Source organism: Mastacembelus armatus, chromosome 1, assembly GCF_900324485.2.
Source record: "Mastacembelus armatus chromosome 1, fMasArm1.2, whole genome shotgun sequence".
Taxonomy (NCBI): domain Eukaryota; kingdom Metazoa; phylum Chordata; class Actinopteri; order Synbranchiformes; family Mastacembelidae; genus Mastacembelus; species Mastacembelus armatus.
The window spans coordinates 18683389-18701888 of NC_046633.1; the positions used below are offsets into that span (position 1 = coordinate 18683389).

At 39.0% G+C, this 18500-nt stretch overlaps 3 protein-coding genes across 4 annotated transcripts; 1 reads left to right on the plus strand and 2 right to left on the minus strand.

Annotated features, from left to right (window-relative positions):
• Positions 1-35: 35 nt before the first annotated feature.
• poll (polymerase (DNA directed), lambda) lies at positions 36-4815 on the minus strand. Its single transcript, XM_026304027.1, has 9 exons — positions 4739-4815; positions 3838-3981; positions 3363-3660; positions 3066-3186; positions 2578-2916; positions 2266-2439; positions 1481-1609; positions 718-886; positions 36-602 (listed from the first exon to the last, which is right to left on the minus strand). Exons 2-9 carry the CDS (start codon positions 3950-3952, stop codon positions 241-243), a joined length of 1707 nt encoding a protein of 568 aa, XP_026159812.1. The 5' UTR covers positions 3953-3981; positions 4739-4815; the 3' UTR covers positions 36-240.
• Positions 4816-4969: 154 nt separating this feature from the next.
• dpcd (deleted in primary ciliary dyskinesia homolog (mouse)) lies at positions 4970-7780 on the plus strand. 2 transcript variants are annotated; one of them, XM_026304045.1, is made up of 6 exons: positions 4970-5089; positions 5391-5471; positions 5581-5705; positions 5869-6002; positions 6159-6261; positions 6806-7780. In XM_026304045.1, the coding sequence occupies exons 1-6, from the start codon at positions 5026-5028 to the stop codon at positions 6908-6910; spliced, it is 612 nt and encodes a 203-aa protein (XP_026159830.1). In that variant the 5' UTR covers positions 4970-5025; the 3' UTR covers positions 6911-7780. The 2 variants fall into 2 exon arrangements, with proteins under 2 accessions (XP_026159830.1, XP_026159831.1); XM_026304046.1 differs by having other exon boundaries at positions 6159-6255.
• A 1402-nt stretch (positions 7781-9182) lies between these two features.
• On the minus strand, positions 9183-12921 carry fgf8b (fibroblast growth factor 8b). Its single transcript, XM_026304043.1, has 5 exons — positions 12343-12921; positions 12212-12248; positions 11511-11691; positions 10022-10128; positions 9183-9788 (listed from the first exon to the last, which is right to left on the minus strand). Exons 1-5 carry the CDS (start codon positions 12399-12401, stop codon positions 9492-9494), a joined length of 681 nt encoding a protein of 226 aa, XP_026159828.1. The 5' UTR covers positions 12402-12921; the 3' UTR covers positions 9183-9491.
• Positions 12922-18500: the final 5579 nt, after the last annotated feature.

Genomic DNA, 18500 nt, shown 5'->3' on the forward strand with positions numbered 1-18500 from the left:
CTACCTAAAGGAGCAGGATTAAGTAAGAAAATATGTTTTGGGATTTGAGTACATTCAAGCCTTTAATTCGTAGAATAAAATATGAATTCAAGTCAAACAGCCCTTTTACATGATTGGTGGAGCAGTAAAATATTCTTTAAATTAGATATTTCACATAACTGGAGTTTCCATTGTTAACATTCATAATAATCATGATTATTTTTCTATAAAACCAGACAAAACTTTGTGATTGGCAAGCAATCACCAGTCCCTTTCATTAGGTTCTCTGTATGGTATGCCTAAAAGAGAAAAAACATCCTTCTCTGTCTGTGTAGGAAGTGGAGTGCCACCATAAACCTTCAAGCTACCCTGACGCACCACATCTTTGTTCAGTGAGTGTTCTGATAAGCTCATGTTTTTTGTCTTTGCCAGGGCTCTCATTGAGCGGTTAAAGTGTGCAGATCCAGTAAAATACATGAGCGCACAGGCAAACTCATTGTGGGGCACTACAATGATGTCCAACCTGCGATGGCGATAGCCGGGTCCTGGTAAGCGGCACACACCCATGTATTTCTTTTGGTCTCCATTCTCTTCATGGCTGACCAGGTCGTCTGTCAAAAACCCTTTGGAAAAAAAAAAAACAAAAAAAAAAAAACATTTTTTTCCTGATTTCTATGTAGGACAATCTATGAATAAGACTTCAGAAAATCCTACCAAAAAAAAAAAAAAGGAGCTTACCACTGTTGTGAAGGCTCTGTAAGACTTTGCTGAAAACACCCTTGTGCGATTTGCCATCCGGGTGAGATATAAGTACGTCAACATCTCCACATGTGGCCTTTCCACGACGGTAGGAACCACAGGCTATCACCACCAGGCCTGAGTCTATGGACTGTGCAGCTTCCCTCACCTGCACATATCCAGAAAAAATAACGTAAAATAGAGGCCTTTCTATCCTAGAGTTATTTTGTATGATCTCTCTTTTTTACGGCCGCCCCCCCCCCACTGGCAAACAAGTAAGCTTTTACCTATTCCCTGCCAAGTACTGGGAGGTAGGCTTGCTGAGGCATCACATATTATTTTGACAAGTCTGAGGGGAGTACACATGCTTTGTCCATCTATCTTATGTGTACTTTCTATCTGGCAGCTTTCAAGGAAAAGGAAAATCCTAGTAACACTATCTGAAAACAACTAACGTTGTACTCAACACTCTAGAGTGAACAGGTATCTGGCTAACTTAAGATGCTCAAATTCCAAGAGTTAGTTTTCCCCTTTGGGATGCTCCACTTTGTAAGAATAGAGTCTGGTTTTCCCATTATCAAATGGTCAAGTTAGGCTGACACAAACTTTTTCCTACTTCAGGCCCTCTGCTCCAGATTTCTGAGGGTGAGGGGGGGGTACGTTTTAGAGATATCTCACTTCTATGTAAACTTTACTAAACACCCTGAATTGATGAAAGGTGCAAACATATTTCTATCACAATAACACTATGAGGATGCATTACCACATTCTCTATGGCTTCTGCTTCCTCTCTAGGCATTCGGTCTAGAAAGTCTTCATAGTGTTTAAGTCCTATTTTTTGAGTGTTGCTCAGGTGGGCTTTTGTGCAGATGTCATCCAAAGTTCGAAATCCCTGAAAGACAGATAACATTTTAAAGACGACCTTTAAGGAACATGTTCATGACAAAAGCCCAGAATAATGTCATTGCATATTTTGTTTTGTCCAATTGACAACTAACAAACCCAAAGATATTCAGGTCCTTATCATGTAAAAACAAATTCTCTCATTTAGAAGCTGGAGCCATACAATGTTATGCATGTTGACTTGAACAATTAATTGATCTTAAAAATGCCTGGTGGTTACTTGCATGTTAATCTACTAATTGATTAATCTAATAATAACTGTGCTACCTTAGTTAATGTAATCAATTCTACAATCATTAGGTCGATTTATTAAATGATCAGTTGATCAAAAGAAAATGAATCACCAACTACTTTGATAAAGATATTATGATGGACATTTTTCACTGTTTTCATTCGAGTGTCAGTATACACTGTATATCTATTATCTAATATATACTTCACTGTAAGTAATTATTTTGTAAATTGTCTTGTCACAATACAGAAAAGATAGAGACAACTCTAGACAAAAAAAGGTACCAAAAAAAAAAAAAAAAAAAACGGTGCCAAGCTCATGTGGTATTTTCCTTCATCTTGATGTGTTCATTAATACTAAATTACCATCATATTAAATCTATGTCTACACGTGTGTGTGCATGAATGTCTCACCTGCTGGTACCACAGTTGTGCAGTCTTAGTTCCTGCACCCCAGATGTTAGTGAAAAGCTCCAGTACTGGCACAGCTTCCCCAATGTGATCTAGCTTCCGGAGATGGCCACTCTCCATAATCTCATCAATTTTATCAGCCATACGTTTCCCAATTCCTGGGATCTGACAAGCCTCCTGAAACAAATTTTAAAAAGCTTATGATTAAAACAGGTATGTACACAAAATATTTTCTGCATGTGCAGTATAAATAATGTGTGTGTCTTATTGGCATTACCAACCAGCATAATATGAAAAGCATCTGTCCTGCATTACCTGATATGATGTGACAGGCTTGTGGTAACTCTTCAGTGCATTGACAGCCTTAGAGTAGCTCAGTGCCCTCCACTTGTCCCCCTGGTGTGTATAGGCCTTTGCCAGCACTTCTAGTTTGTCTGTAATGTCCTTGTTGAAGTTATGACTTTTGGACTGAGATGAGTGGGCACAGACCCACTTCCCTGCGATCGCCTTCTGAGCAGTTGAGTCTGGACCAGGATCTATACTGGGGCCAGGTGTCTCCTCTTGGAGTTGATGGCCAGTGACCAGAGCTTCCAGGTCACTCTGAGAGACACCATCTTCTTCTCCATGTACTTCACCTTTGTTGTCTGGGACTGTCTGAGAGTGTGATGTAATGTAAAACTATAATTAAACTTCAACACACAGAGACTTCTTGCTTTTAAGTGTTCAAGGTCTAGGAATTGTCCTTGCACACAATGATTACTGACCAAAACATTGTAAACTTGATAAATGACCTAGCAAGCTACCATGTTTATGGTGTCCTCTTGACTGGTTTGATCAAATGCTGGTTCTAAGGTAGTAGTTTCTGCAGCAGGCTTGACATTTAGCGACGCTTCTTTTATATTTCCATGCTCAGTTTCAGTGACCCTACATAGAGAGAAAATTTAAAAATGTAAGAATTGCCTCAAGTGTGACTCATTGTATTGTCTAATATGCCTGGTTTTCTGCAGTGTATTGACAAGTACAAGTCTTTTTCAATTTTAAACACATCACAAGATACAACTATAAGGTTTTACACACAGAAATACAGTTAGCTCATTAACCTTTTGGGTAAAATAAGGCTGTAGCTGGCTACATCCAACAGTTGTTTCTCACTGATGCACAAGCTCAACCAAGTGCACTTCACCAGTTGGACTCCTGAGGGCATACAATCCACTTTCATTAGGCGCAGAGCCCTGTCTTTGTCCATGTTGTCATCCACAACAACATGAGTGACACCAGGACACAGTGAACTCTCTGTCTGTCCTCCATTCTGCTGAATTTGTCTTTGGAAGATCTGGCATCTGGCTTGTCCTATTCCAGCAGGCAAGATATACACTGTGACACCATTAAAAGTGTTTCCTGGGCCAGAGGAGATAAACAGGTTACAATGGGCAAATGTGTTGCATTGGCTTCTACCATGGTGTTAACAGTATTTATCTATGTCTCCGATATATTTTTCAGTTTTCTTCTAGCTCTACCTTCCATTTGTTCCACTTAATATCTCACATGCACACAAAATGCTCACACACTAGTCACCTGTGACACCACATTCATCTGGTTTCTTCTTTAGTGGGGGTGCATCCTTTCCCTGTAGTACTTTGGCCCTTTTAACTTTGGGGAAAGCTTTCATGATCCCATGACGAGGCTCCATCTTATCTGTTAAAAGGGGGAGCCAGAGGCCTGCAGCACAAAGCACAGGTGTGACATTATTTGAAACTTAGAAGAGTAAAGCACACAAATTTAGAATACTACAAATTGTATTTAGTAGGTGCACACTGGAAAACTGAACTTAATGATTAAACCTGGATTACTATTGCTATTAGAGCATTCATAGGTACCACGGTATTAATAGATGTAAAGAGTGATGGGTATTTTAGTCTTTTACAACACATTTTAATTCATAACACACATAACGTAACATACAGAATTAACCTGTAGCTGTCACAACAATGCAGTGTAGTAAAAACTACACTAATCCTAAAGTACTCTGTTGACTCCCACTAGTGCAAGTTGGAGAGTGCCTTACTTGTGTAGTTAGTACAATAAAGTACTCGTAAAGTTCTCGTACACTTAACGTTACTACAAATAAGCTATGCACTGCCAACCCTAGTGTATACTTATACTAGTACATGTACTATTAGTATACACAGAGAATAACCGAAAGTGGGAGCTGTTGCGGCTTGTACTCAATGTAGATATCCAGCTAGCTGGCACAGAGATTAATCCTGCTCCGTAAGAGAAATCATCTTTATCACAATCCACTATTTGCTAGCGACCCTTAGCTTATGCTAATGTTATAACCTGTAAACAGTCAGTATTTCGAGTGTTTAAGGTAAACTTTCGATTCAATACATACACTTCGCTTATAGTCAAACCAGGCTTTCCATATATTATTGCAGATTTGCATATTTAAGCAGAAAGCTCTTTAAAAGCTTACCCCACTTCAGGTGGAACCATACATCCAGAAATCAGGCAATACGGATATATCGTTCGGTCCAAGTCTTTCACTTCCGGGTCAATTGGTTGGTTTGTTTTTTTTTTTCCCTTAAAATTGCATCTAAATCTTAACCCAAACATACATATTATGTTCCGCTTATAATAGCAACTGCAACGATAAAGATTGATTCATTTTGTGAATATTTAATTTGTGTTATTGACCCCAGTTGCTGTGGTTACGGTTTGAGACCGGAAGTAGCTCTGTGCAATAGAAGGGTCTGTAGAAACATGGCTGTGCAGAGTTGGATCGATATCCTAAAATTATCCAAGAAAACTGCTTTAATACACGATGGTGAGTACAAGAAAAAATAAAAGTTGTCACCTCGACAGTTTTAGTATTGTTTTGTCTGACTTGTTTTGTCTTTGTTAACGCAAGTTAACTAACTGTTAACGCTATTCGCTAGGCTTAGCTAATATTGCTGATGTTACTAGGCAACGAGTAATTGTGCAGACGCTATCTCGACGAAAACAGACAGTAAAATGCATCAGTAAAGCACATCCACACGATCAGATGTAAAACTAGCGATTTGCTTGACTAGAAACATTTTCTACTAATCATTTTGTCATAAATCTCGAATAAACTACACCTCCAGGAAAACGGAAGATCCACTACCTCTTTACAGATGGAAAAGAAATGGCAGAGGAGTATGACTTGAAAACAGATGAGCTCATTGGTAAGCAACCGATTTTTCCATTTACACAGCCGCAGTTGAGTTAGTCATTCATACATTCCAATAAATTGGTTAGGTTTGTGTGTCCCATGAAAATGTCGGTATGTTTCAGTGCGAAAGTGGCGTAATAAAAGCACACTTGGAGGACAGGGCCAATGGCAGATAGAGGTTGGGGAACCACTTGCAGACCCCGTTGCTTCTTTGAACTCTGATGTGATCAAGGAGAACTGCTCCAATGTGGGTGTTCTGCGTTTTCTATGATTTTGACTTGACAGCACCAGATTCGAACTACTACATTTAATTTTTTACTTTTAGTAAAAAACAACAAAAAAAATTGTAACTGTGAAATAAATTTGAGTTTGGGAGTATTTTTTTGTTTGTTTTGTTTTTGTTTCCACAGCCTGTGTTCATGCGTAAAGACACACAGACCAGCTTTCAGTGGAGAATCCGAAACCTTCCCTACCCCAAAGATGTCTATAGTGTTTTTGCAGAAACATCTGACAGATGTATCATCATAAAAACCTCTAACAAAAAGTAAATATGCATGAGTGCACTGGTTTTCCTTGGCCAACTTTCATTCCTGTATTATAAACCTGTTACATGTAATCCTTATATCCTCCCTATAGATGGCACTGTTTACAATACTTTTGTTGATACAGTGTGACAAACCTATGCCATGTCTTCCTATAGGTATTATAAGAAGTTCAGTATTCCAGATATAGACCGCATTCAGCTGCCATTGGACAACTCTGCCCTCAGTTTCACTCATGCCAACAACACTCTAATTGTCAGTGTAAGTCCCATACAATAAAGAAAAATGGTCTATGCTTCCAGTGTTATTTAGCTTTAAATATAATTGAAGCCTTGTTCTGTGACATGTTTACTTGCCTAAAATATTAAATTCCATAATCCACAAAGTGTCATTTGCTTTGAATTACTTAAAGCATCTGACAAAATTCTATACACCTCCTACTACCCTCCTTACTTGCATTGGATAATTTTAAAGCAGTATTTATATCCATAATATTTCAGTGTGCTTTAGCATGGTATTTTATGCATATCAAAAGAATGAGATGAAAATCATTTTCTTTTTAGAATTTGTGTTCCAGATTTTCTCGTGCATCGCTTGTCACTTAATCCTTGGGTGCCTAAGTTGTTTTAAACTAAACATAAACATTTTGTGATTATTTATTTTAAATGATAATTAATTTGTTTGTTGAAAGTGCTCTATTTGTGATATTCATATTTATACTCTCTTTCTAAACAATTACAGTGAATGATATGCAGGAGGGAGTCAGGGAGAATGTTGAAGTAACTATTTTTCTTTTCTTGTATAGTACAAGAAACCAAAAGAGATTATAACCCTTGAGCAGGAGCTACTGAAGGAGCTGAAGAAGCTGAAGGGGACCGGTGAAGGGGACGTTAACTGCAAAACTCAATAAATTCTGACTGTGGGTGGTAGAGAATAATTCTGCAGTGTATGTAAAACACAATCTCACTGCATCATTTTTCTAGCCATGTGAGTCTCAAGAAGGAGACCTTTGTCAGTGCCTTGTCAGTGTTCTGGGCCTTCTAATTGTGTTAACTAATTGGGGTCTATTTATTTGAGCTGCTTCGTTTGAAATTTGTCATGCCTTTTATATTCAGTAAATTTTATCACATGATTTTCAGTCTCACAACTACATTTATTATTTTTGCAAAAGTTACAATGAGTGTTTTTCCAAATTCTTTTGCTCATTTGTAAAATCTTTGTAAAACTGAAAATTTGTATTTTGATCCAAACAACTTTTATTTTTATTTTTTCTTACCAAACTGACTAGAGAGCAGTTTTGATGGGGGTCATATAACTCTCCTTTCATTTATCGCCTTGTAAAACACTCAGAACACACAATGTCTCATGTCCCTGTTCATTCCAGGATCACTGTTACAAGCACATCCCATTTGTGTTAACTGAATACCCTCATGTTCCTTGCATGTAGTGGGCCACCCTGAAAGCCATTACTAGAACTAGAGTTACTGCTCCCCATCAAAACAGAGGATCACTCTGACTTACTGATCTCCAGTAAAAACTCAAGAGACACAAGTTAATAGATGCAATTTTTCCAATGTTATGTTCTAAATTGATTTGATATTGTTGATATTGAATGTAGATGAAGACAGCATTTCACATCTGTTGCATATGGAGTTCTATGTGTCCATGTAATTGTTAAGACCCATGGTTGATATATCACATATTTCTTTCAAAGTAAACACTGTCTTGTCAGAAATACTTAGAGAGTGGATAAATAAAGAACAGTGGTGTTTAAAAGGGACAATGGCTTTTAATTATGGATTGTTTCAAGCTTGTGATTCCTTGCATTTTTTTCCAACTTGTCCAAACCCAGAGAGCAAGTGCAAAAAGCAAAGACAAACCACAGGTCTCTTTCACTGTTGTGCTTTGTCTTTGTCCATATGGAAAGATCAGGAATACAAGAAAACATTTTAAAAGCAGTCTGTCATGTTGTTTTGAAAATTCTTGTGAGAGACTTGATGGACATTTGCTGTGTTGAAAATGCATTCATGCACACTTGATTTTATAATGTTTGCCTGTTTGGTTTTGGAGGAGTTGTGTTGCTGATTCTGATCCTCCTGTTGCAGATGCATTAAATAGCAGTTGTTCATTCTGAGGTCTTTATTTAATTTAATGCTTTACAGTCTTCAGAGTTCATGCTGCTGTCAAAACAAATTCCTGCGACAGAAAGCACTGACTAACAAATTGGACATCCAGCTCATGCATTGTGAAAGCAACCAAGTCCCCAAGTCCCTTCTGTTCAGGGTCTTCTTCCACCCCTGTCATTTGGCCTCTGATGGTCATGCTTAACTGCTTCTGGGAAGAGGGTTTCTTTTCTCACTCCCTTTCATTCCCGAATGCCTCTTCCCAGCCATTCTCCCTCTTTCAGCTAGTGCCACATTTTGCCACAAATGCCCTGATACTTTTTCCACAACCCCTCAACTTCTTCTGCGCACCCACCCATCCCCTCCCCTCCCCTCCCTCCAACCCCCTTACCCCTCCCTGTGTGACTGGCTTCTTTTTGATAACTGACCCCTCCTCGTGTTATTATTCGAACCCACTATTGTATAACATGCCCTTTTATATGAGGTTTCACAAAGGGCCCATTTGATCAGAGAGTTACGGTGTGCGATCGTGAGAAATGCAACTACATGGTGGTAACCTTTGTTTGGGCCAAAATGGTGGGCTGACCTCATCGCTTTTAATGCATAGCTCAGACCATTCAGGCCCAAGTCTCACTTGCTGAGCACATTGAATTCAGTAGCCTGTCACAGATATTGCCCCTTAGTTATCTGGGTCTCCAGCTTGAGGAAGAAGAAGGAAAAAAAAAACAAAAAAACAAGAGCAACCAACATTGTATGCTAGCTTTTGGTCCAAAACAACCACACAACTGATAAACAGGCAGCATGTGAACTGATTCTTTAGTGGTTTTAATATACGCTCTACAATAAATATTTCCATCATTTGATGTAATTTACATTTTTACAGAAAAAAAAATATATTCATATATGTAGAAAAAGAGGTTAAAAATGTCCAAAATGGCCTCCAAAATGCAAGACAGAATGTCAGCTGAGACTTAAATGCTGTAACCACAATAAAATCCACAGATAGCTGCCATGTCTAGCTTCACTGTATTCATTTCTCTTTTAAGCATTCTTCGTTGCTGAGCTGACTAACTTCTAACCAAAGGTTTCATTCATGTCAGTGTGGTTGAGCCCCTTAATTGTCCCCTGATTTAATATGAGAAAAAAATCTTTCTAATGTCTGTCTGAATTGGAAATAACTAGCAGATTAGATAGTCAATGTTTACATACAATCCAGTACACAGAATTACATATTACGTCCACAAAATGAGGCAAAAAGTGTATGGGCACTTGGCTGTAAAAGCTGATATTGCTGGGATCACTTGTTTTCTCATGTAGTGGCTCTTCTCTGCTTGTTCATCCACAGTTCTCCCTCAGTGGTTTCAGTCCTCAGCGGCCCCCTGAGCGCTGATGATGGGAATGCTTAGTCCGCTTGCTGAAAGGGTGCATGGGGACAGGGAGAGGAAGAACATCAAACGGTCTCTTCTCACTCAGCAAGTGCCCCCTGGGTAGGCGTTTCATGAAGTGGGCCTCCCTCTGGTGCTGCTTGGTCTTGGAGGCCTTCCTCGGACGGCCCTTGCGTGTGAAAGCCATATACCAGCCCTCGTACTTGGCGTTCTGGAGCGCCGTGTAGTTGTTTTCCAGAACAATCTCAGTGAAGATGCAGTCTTTGCCTCGTCCTTTCCGCTGGGAAAGGAAAAAAAAAAGATGAGACCTTGAGGTAATTTGGACAATTTTCCGGAAGCAAGACATCATCTATATTTCTGAAGAAACTGAATCCTCAGAAGGCCTTTTCATACAAAGCAATGAGTTGCCATAAGCTGCAAATGTGGAATAACTTTTCCAAGAAACAAACAAACTTCATGATGTTGGTATAGTCTTATGAAGCAAACAAAAGAAAAAAAATAAAAACAGATTACCTTGCCAATCAGCTTCCCCCTCTTGTTCATACATATGTAGTAGCCGGTTTTCACCCCTTTAATACGGACACGACTTCCAAAAGAGTCTGTCTCCACCTCCAGTTTAGCTGCACAGACAAACAAATCACAAATAATGAGATGACACAGGTTTGACACACTGCACACATGCAGATCACAATGTTACAGTGAGTCAGACAAACAAGCTCCTTTCTTCTGGATGTATTCTCTATGGACAGCAGAAGCTGTAATAAACACTTAATATCACCATTAAACTGCATTCATCATTCAAAACAAACATGTCCAGAATCATAAAGACGACAAAATGAATTCTCTTTTTTTATGGTCAGGCAGTCACCTTAAAACAAATCATGCAAGCCTTCAGAAATAACATCACATGATAGCGATTTAGCATGATGTGATTGTTGTCAGATGTGTGTAAAATGCTGTGCTGTGATGCAGTTCAGACTGAGGATAAAGGAGAGTGAGAATACTGTGGTCAGGGACACAGCCACAAGCACAGAGCAGTGGTCAGATTTGGGCCAGTTACAAGAGTGACACTCACTTAGGATGTGCAGCCAGCGCATGACTGACTGACTGACTGACTGACTGTGTGAATTTGTGTGTAGGCAGAGACAAAAGAGCACACTGCAGAGGCAAGGGCAGGAAAAGATATAAAGTGAAGATGCTGACTTCACGCTCCTTAAAAGTTGAGTCATACATCGAGTTGTAAAGCAATAAAAATTCCTCATAAAACCAGCCTCCTAAAAGCAGGCAGCAGACACTGAGAAGTGCATGGTGGAGGCTGTGGTGGAGAGATGGCCAGAAACACCACAAATCCTTTGGTGACAGGGATTCTGCTGCCTTTAGGGTTAAGACAGAGGTAAAGAGAAAAGACTCTGCTAAAGTGCATCAGGACAGGTGTCCAGCAGCTTCTGGACCGCCAGCGCAAGAATTATCATCATAAGGACATAAAAGATGGAAACGTTAATGCCACTTACTGTTGCTACTACTTTTTCTCCTGGCTCAAACTATTTTTCCTGACAAAAACAACAAAAAATAGCCTACTGCTTTTCAGCAGCGAACCACTGACTTTAAACCATTTCCACGTTTGTCAGGTGAACATGTTTCGCTATTGATTTGTTTCATTTCGACTTTGAAAGCAGTTCAAACTGGAAATGATGGCCTTTGGCTGGGTTCGCCCTCGGGCCGTAATACTTCCAGAAGTAGCTACAGTTGATTCATCGTTTCACATCCAATAAAAAAGTACTTTACCAAAACTGGATGAACAGATTTTGACATTTTCTCTACCTATATATGAAACTATATATGAATATATATTTAAATTAGAAGATGTATCCATCGCGATATTTGGCAGATTTCCTGATTTTAATTGCCCATGTCCTCCTCCATAGAGGTGAAATGGACATTTAAATTGGGTATTTGAAGCGATAACACACACTGCTATGTGTGAGACTATGTGTCTTTTTACCGTGCACTGCTCCGTCGTCTCCGTTGGCGTTGACCCTCTTGTTGGCCAGGACCTGGACGTGTTTCCCGCTGGTGCGGCTGTAGAGCTGGTAGGTTCGGGTCAACCTGCGACTCATCCGGTCCGACACCCGGCTCTGCTCGGTAACATGGTGCTTGAAATTAGGAGGAGACTGCACAGAGCTCTGTGGGACAGTATAGGACAGACAAAGTGAAATCACTTTTTAGACTCAACTGTGGAGGGGGCTAAAGCTTGGCCGTCAATCAGCCAAGGCCCCGCTGGCCCACACTCCATTATGTCATCATCTTATAAAAATAATCCATCACGCAATTTTCTGTTTGCGTGTTTTTAATAAATGTACTGTTGAAGATGTTTTGACTTTTTTTTTTTTTTAACCACCGATGATCTTTCACCCCTCGACTTCTTTTTTCTCATTTCAGGCGTTCTCAACCCACATATGTTTAAACCATCACTTTTTAGGCCGGGTGCTTACCTCTTTTCAAGATGTTTGAAATGTTGCCAATTGCCATAGCACTCATAATAAAATGTTTTCATTGTTATTGCAGCCCATTCGCTAAAGTAGACACTGTGCACTATAATCCTCTAAACAGGCGCCTCGGTACCTGTTAATGCTGATTTAGTTAATTATGGAACTTTATGCAACATTAATGTTTTTTTTTTATTGAAGTGAAAATGTGAATTACCTGCGCATAAAAACAAAGCGCCGTGAACTGAAGTAACCTGCGGGGGAAAAGAAAAAGTTAAAAGGTGTAACCTGATTTGAGTGAGTTGCATATGAAGCTATATTACCTTTACGTCTCTTTACTGTACTTACAGATAACCTAACCTCGATGTTCTCAGCCTCATCTTGTAATAGTTCAAATATTGCTTCATGAATACTCCACTGGCGCGGTGCTGGAAACTATCCGAAATGAAGATCCTCCTGATGGAGATTGCGGCTCACTTTGACCCCCCTCTTGCTGCACATAGAGGGCGAGAGCCGTTACAATTAAGAGCTCGAAGATCTCATGCAGGTAAAGGATCCGATCTCCACACCACTGATACATTAAAAAGTCCAAAGGATTTAAAGGCGCCGCGGTGCCAATGAAAACTGAAAGCACAGGGAAAGTCGCAGTGTCACAAATCTTCGTGTCAGTCACTTTCTCCGTAGATGATGGAAGTATTTAGAAACGCTTCAAGTAGAAATAAATCCTCCAGAGGGACTGAAGTGGCGTGGATTCTTTGTTTTACGCATGGAGCTTTACGCATCAGCTTTGCGCAATGTGAATTAACTAAAAATACGAGATTAGATTTTCAAAAAAGAGAGTTGAATGAATCCCACGAAAGCTAACAGAGCTTTATTTGTTTTCTGTTCAGTTAAAATAATATCACAGCTGTCTCTCTATAAGATGCGCAGGTAGTAAAAGTCCAACGTCAACCTTCCTCCTATTTCTTGTGGTTGCCTCCAGCCCACATACAGCATCTGTCTCCCCCTACATTTAAATACTTTAACTTGCGGGAAAGTCAATATCCCCGGCAAGAGCAGGCGGAGCCTTCAGACTGGAGCCAATTTGAAACTAAATACTCGTTAAAACACGTAGGCTGCTCCATTTTGCTTACAAATCTATAAAGACATCTATCATTTAAATATTTATAATTAAACAACCTGTAGGATTTAAGTTGAAAAGGCACAGTGATGAGAATAGGAGCTTACTATTCAGGCTAGAGCCACAAAAAGAATCTTATTTCAGCATGCCTTCCAAATGTTTTTGCTTTATTCAGTCATGCGCATTAATCTCATTCAGCACATGTCATTACACGACTATATCTCCATCTATAAAATTACAGTGCGCTTGGTTTTCAATAAGCAAAAACATACACATGGAAAAATTCCCTGGCATGTACTTATGAAAATCTACAGTTACATTAACTTATTCCCCGACTGCAGGTTAGAGGTTGCTTGGTGGTCTCTCAGGACAGTCCTTGATGCCCCTTTTTCATCTTACATATGTAAGCTAATATGTATTCCATGTGAACACATGACACAGAGTGGTTTTCATGTAACATCTAAAGCCTTTGCCTTGGATACACATGCTCTTTCTCGCAATCACTCTCCTTAAACTTTTCAGATTCCTAGTTTGATTATCTGACATGTGCCCTGGGCCTAGTGAGCTGCATTCACAGCATGGTTTCATACACTACACAGTGCAATTATATTATAATTATTAATTGTGACACAAAAACAACAGGGTTTCCTTCAACATGGCTGTTACACAATAGTCGTATAACGCCAGTCCAGAATACACATACACTGAAGATGTCACATTTTACTGCACTTGTGTTAAAGTGTTTGTTTTCAGACTTCTATGTAAAATCACTGTCTTTGTATTTGGTTTCATCACAGAGACATGTAAGATGTATCCACCACATTTTAAGTCAAATTTAACCTAAGTGACATATAAGGATTAAACAAATGGATGGAAACATTAAAGAAATACCCCTCTTCATCTTGCATTCAGTGTTCCTGTGCGTACAGATGAAATAAACATTAAGCATGTCATTCACAAATTGAAAAATGACTTTGACTGAGGAGGTTGAAAGCATACAAACATACTTTAAAAAACACCAGTCACTTCTTTTTTAATCTCTTATGCATATCTCTGTCCTTGTCACACTATGAGTAAAACAAATGCTGATTTTAGGCAACACAAGTGCCTTGAGGACTGCACTTTAAATCAAAAAGGAAGTGCTAATCCAAAGTATAGGTTTACTGACTCCAAACCTCAAATCAGATTATTTTTCTAATGAGCCAAAACTGACTTTTGGACTTCAGCTCTTACCTGTGAGGGTTCATAAATGCAAGTCCATGTTCTCTGTGTGACCAGTATGGGAAACTTTCCACCCTTCACACAGAGCAGCTGTGTAAGAGTGGCATATATATATATAATCATGTGAATTTGGTCAGAATCCTAACTGTAAATCAGTCATTTTAGCTAATGCAGGGGACTTAGAGGGTGAAAATAGACCTGCCTTATTAGTTCCAGCGGGACACTACAACAAGTGATTTTGCCACCTGGAACAATTCAGCACTTTGCTCTTTCATTTTTTGACCCCTGTGAAGCAATGATCACTCATCCTAATATGAAATCCACATGCATGATAATTATAGAGATTGAGTTTTATGAAGACCACACTTTGACTCATCAAAAGTGCATGTTTGACTGTCTGCACCCATAGATAGGTTCACTCACAAGTCTTTTAAATCAAACATGACTAACAAGCAGAGGAAACATGCAGTCCTCCAGATGGTGGGTGTCTGTATATTTAAAACCTACTGTAACAGTCGAGTTACACTAAACTGTTTTCTGGGGGAAATTAAATATGCACAGTATTATAGCATAGAAACATTTATTCTCTGCAATCTTGAATCATACTGTTTGTAGCTAAATTTGGATAAATCAAGCTCATGTGATACTACTCACTAGTGCTGGAAATCTATAGTGATCATTTTTGTTGCCAACCTTTAAGGGGCAGAAAGTATAAGTTGACACTAGACCGAAAACTGGTTCAATCAAACATGTAGATAAATGAACAAAACCTAAAATGTTTAATTTTCATTGCTCCCTTTGCAGACAGGCAGCTGAGACTTTTATTTTGGTAAGCACAACACTATGACATTGCAAGGGTTTCCCTCCTTATGATACTTGCCAGCTGAGTCAGGTCAGCCAGCACCAGACAATGACAGAGGTTCTGTGCTAGGAAAGCAGTCTACAGTATTTCCCACAGGACAACTCATTTAACATGCAAAGAATATTAATGATCATTGCAATTGCTGTTGGAGATATTGTATGTGTGATAATGAAGAACAATACTGGGTTAGCCTTTTGTCTATATTTGATATTTTGCTTCGATAAAATGTTCTGTTTGTGAATATTTAGCCTGGCTTGTTCATTTACTATATGATCACTATTTTGATTTGTATTAGTTATTAGATATTGTTTGCATGGCAGTTAGTCATGTCAAGTGAAAAAATAGCATTGATTTTGTGTAACTGGAGCTAATACAGAAAATCAACTGGTACCTTTCCTGTATCTGACCTGACCTATGCTCTTTAAGGAATAGTTCGACATTTTGGGAAATAAGCTCATTTGTTTCAGTGTTCAAAATTTGATTATGAAAATCGATACCACTTGCATATGGGCCAGAGTACCTTTGTTCTGTTCTGTTTGCCTGGCAACAGCATGGCTTTTGTTATGATTAGGCAAACAAGATATATCATGTTAATGGTGAAAATTAGATGTATTGGTAGATATATTTTTGTCCATCAGATAGCACCAGGCTAGTGATTTCCCCTTGTTTCTAGTCTTTATACTAAGCTAGGCTAACCATCTGATGGCTGGACCTTATATTTAACAAACATGAGACAAAAGAATGAAATTAATTTTCTCATTCAAGTCTGGACAAGAAAGCATATAGGTGTGTCTCCTTATATGATGAGCAACACCTTTACACACAACAAACTAGTCTTAGCTATGTCTTCTTACATACAGTATCTGCCCCACAGCCTTTACAGCCTTAAAATAACTGACGCAGAACATTTGGTTTAGGGCTGTACAGTCAGTGCATTTCTTTGACTTCTCTACAGTCTACAACAGCCTCTTACAATTTAGAAACAATTCCATCTCTGCAAACTTAAATGACATTTGGCTAAGGCGACCTGTCAAATAGGTTTGGCTAAAATTCTCCAGACTGTAGATGAAAGGTTCCTTCTGAAACATGATCACAAGCTATCATTTTTTATTGTACTTTTTTAACATACCTAACTGTCTGCTACTTCACTCCTGAGATTCTCTAGTGACCAGCCTTTCTGGACTCCTAATAAGTTTGAGAAAAGTTGACTCAGGTCCAAGTTTTGCCCCAAATCCCAGCTCTTTTGCCTTTTCTCCTAGTCCCCTATGCTGCTTTTCTCATTTGGATCATAGTTTGCTGATATAAAATCTCTGTATCAGAGAGTGAGATACAGCAATCACTGGATGCTGTGAAAAAATATAATAAGAGACAGGATGTTTTTGGCAGAGAAGCACATTGGTTATTCTTAGAAGAAAAGTGACTGAATGTCTGAAAAGGCCCCAGAGCAGACTACCATTCAGTGAGAGGTCTTATTCCCTCTAGCTAATGTGAGACATAAAAATACACACTCTTGCATAAGGCAGATCCAATGGAAAGGTAGACACCATAAAAGAAGAAAAAAAAACAGCCAAAGAAGATGGACAGAATAAGAGAGAGTCTGAGAGTACTAGTGTGTATTTGAGTGGAAAGAAAATGTGACATGTTGTGACTCTCTGTCATTTGGTAGCAATGTTGCTCACCGCCCAAACCTCAGCGGTTTTTTAGAAGAAACACTCTTCCACCACCTGATGTAATTATGCACTGCTGCTTTGTTGCAGCTACGGGAACCAAATCTTGTGCCTGTAATCACATCACCACACCAGTAACTTACCTTGAACCAGCTTGAGAGTGTCTCGGCTAAAACATCACTGAACGTTGCAATTTGTTCCTGGTCTGTTTGAAGGATCACACTGACGACTCATGTCTTTGTTAACATTTGAATCAAAATTTAACTGGCAGTGAGAGCTGCAAGGAAAACGGATACCACACTTAATAAGTCACTGACTCCTAACCTTCAGGAGCTGTGGCCAAACTGAACTGAAATTTATTTGTTTGTTATTTAACTTTACAACTAAAGACTTACAGGCACATCCATTTACATTTGTAGACTCAATCACTTGCATTTGGAAATTCTTGACCATTCATTAACATGCACTGCAAACTAATAAAATAATATCATTTATGAATAACTTACCAAAATAGGTAACTTGAAAACGTCATGTTAGTAATAAGTTGAAATTGATCTATAAGTAATTAATATTAATACAGAAATTAGCTAGATATAAACCTTGTATATATTTTGCCTTATTGGAAATCTCCATTGAAAAGGTGTTTGAGACATTCTGGAGTGGCAAGAATTCTCAAAACATGTTCTTCTTTCTGGGATTGAATGTTTGTGCTACTTACATAACTTGAATATTTTGCATACTGAACTGTCTGAGCATTTTTCTATCTCATAATATAATATTGTTTTTATTCAAATGAGGATAGACAAAAAGACACCATTGTTCAATGAAAACAAGCAATGATGAAGTTGGTGCATCCATTTATTGCCTCCTTCGAGCTAAAAATGTCTTCTAGGTTTGTTCTCAGAGATTCTGTCTTATTGTCTTATTTTTAATCTGCCATCCTCTTCGATGGGGATTTGGACTAATGGAGTGACAGCGTGAGAGGGCCAGTAATTGTCGTGTGCTGTGCCATTAAAATGAGGTAATCAGGGTGGGGTGAGTGCGCCTGTCTACCTTTCAGTCAACTGGAGCAGCGCAGTCACACGGTGACGATTTGGTGAGTGTGTGTGTGTATGTGACAGTGTCACGATTCCAGTGCCTGAAAAACTTGTTACAGTGAGAAAATTTGGAAAATAAAGTCAGCGTTCTCACAACCAAATGACATTCAAAGTACTTACTCCTGTTCGAGCAGAGAGCTTGAATGACTTTTTAACTGGATGAAATGACTGTCTGGGAATGACCCCAGTGTGTAGAAGTGCTTAAGGGGACCCAATTTTGCCATAACCCAAATGTGTTTGCATAACGACTATGAGTGGTGTTCCTGGTGATATGAAATAAAGCTCTCTGCTGAAGCTTTTAACAACTGTTGAGTGTAGCAGACCTGTAGTGCTACTTCATTTGCTGAGCCTGGTTTTAAGTATCTCAACAACAATTTTATCATTCAGTGAGTCTTACTCATTTTCCGCTTGTCAGAACAGATGAAAATGAAAGTGATGAAGACAAAGGGCCTCACAGTGGCATCCGCATCAGTTCCCTCTGAGAAAAGATGTGTGTGTGGCTAAAGTGTTGGCAGTGAGGTAGAAAGCTGCAAAGTTGT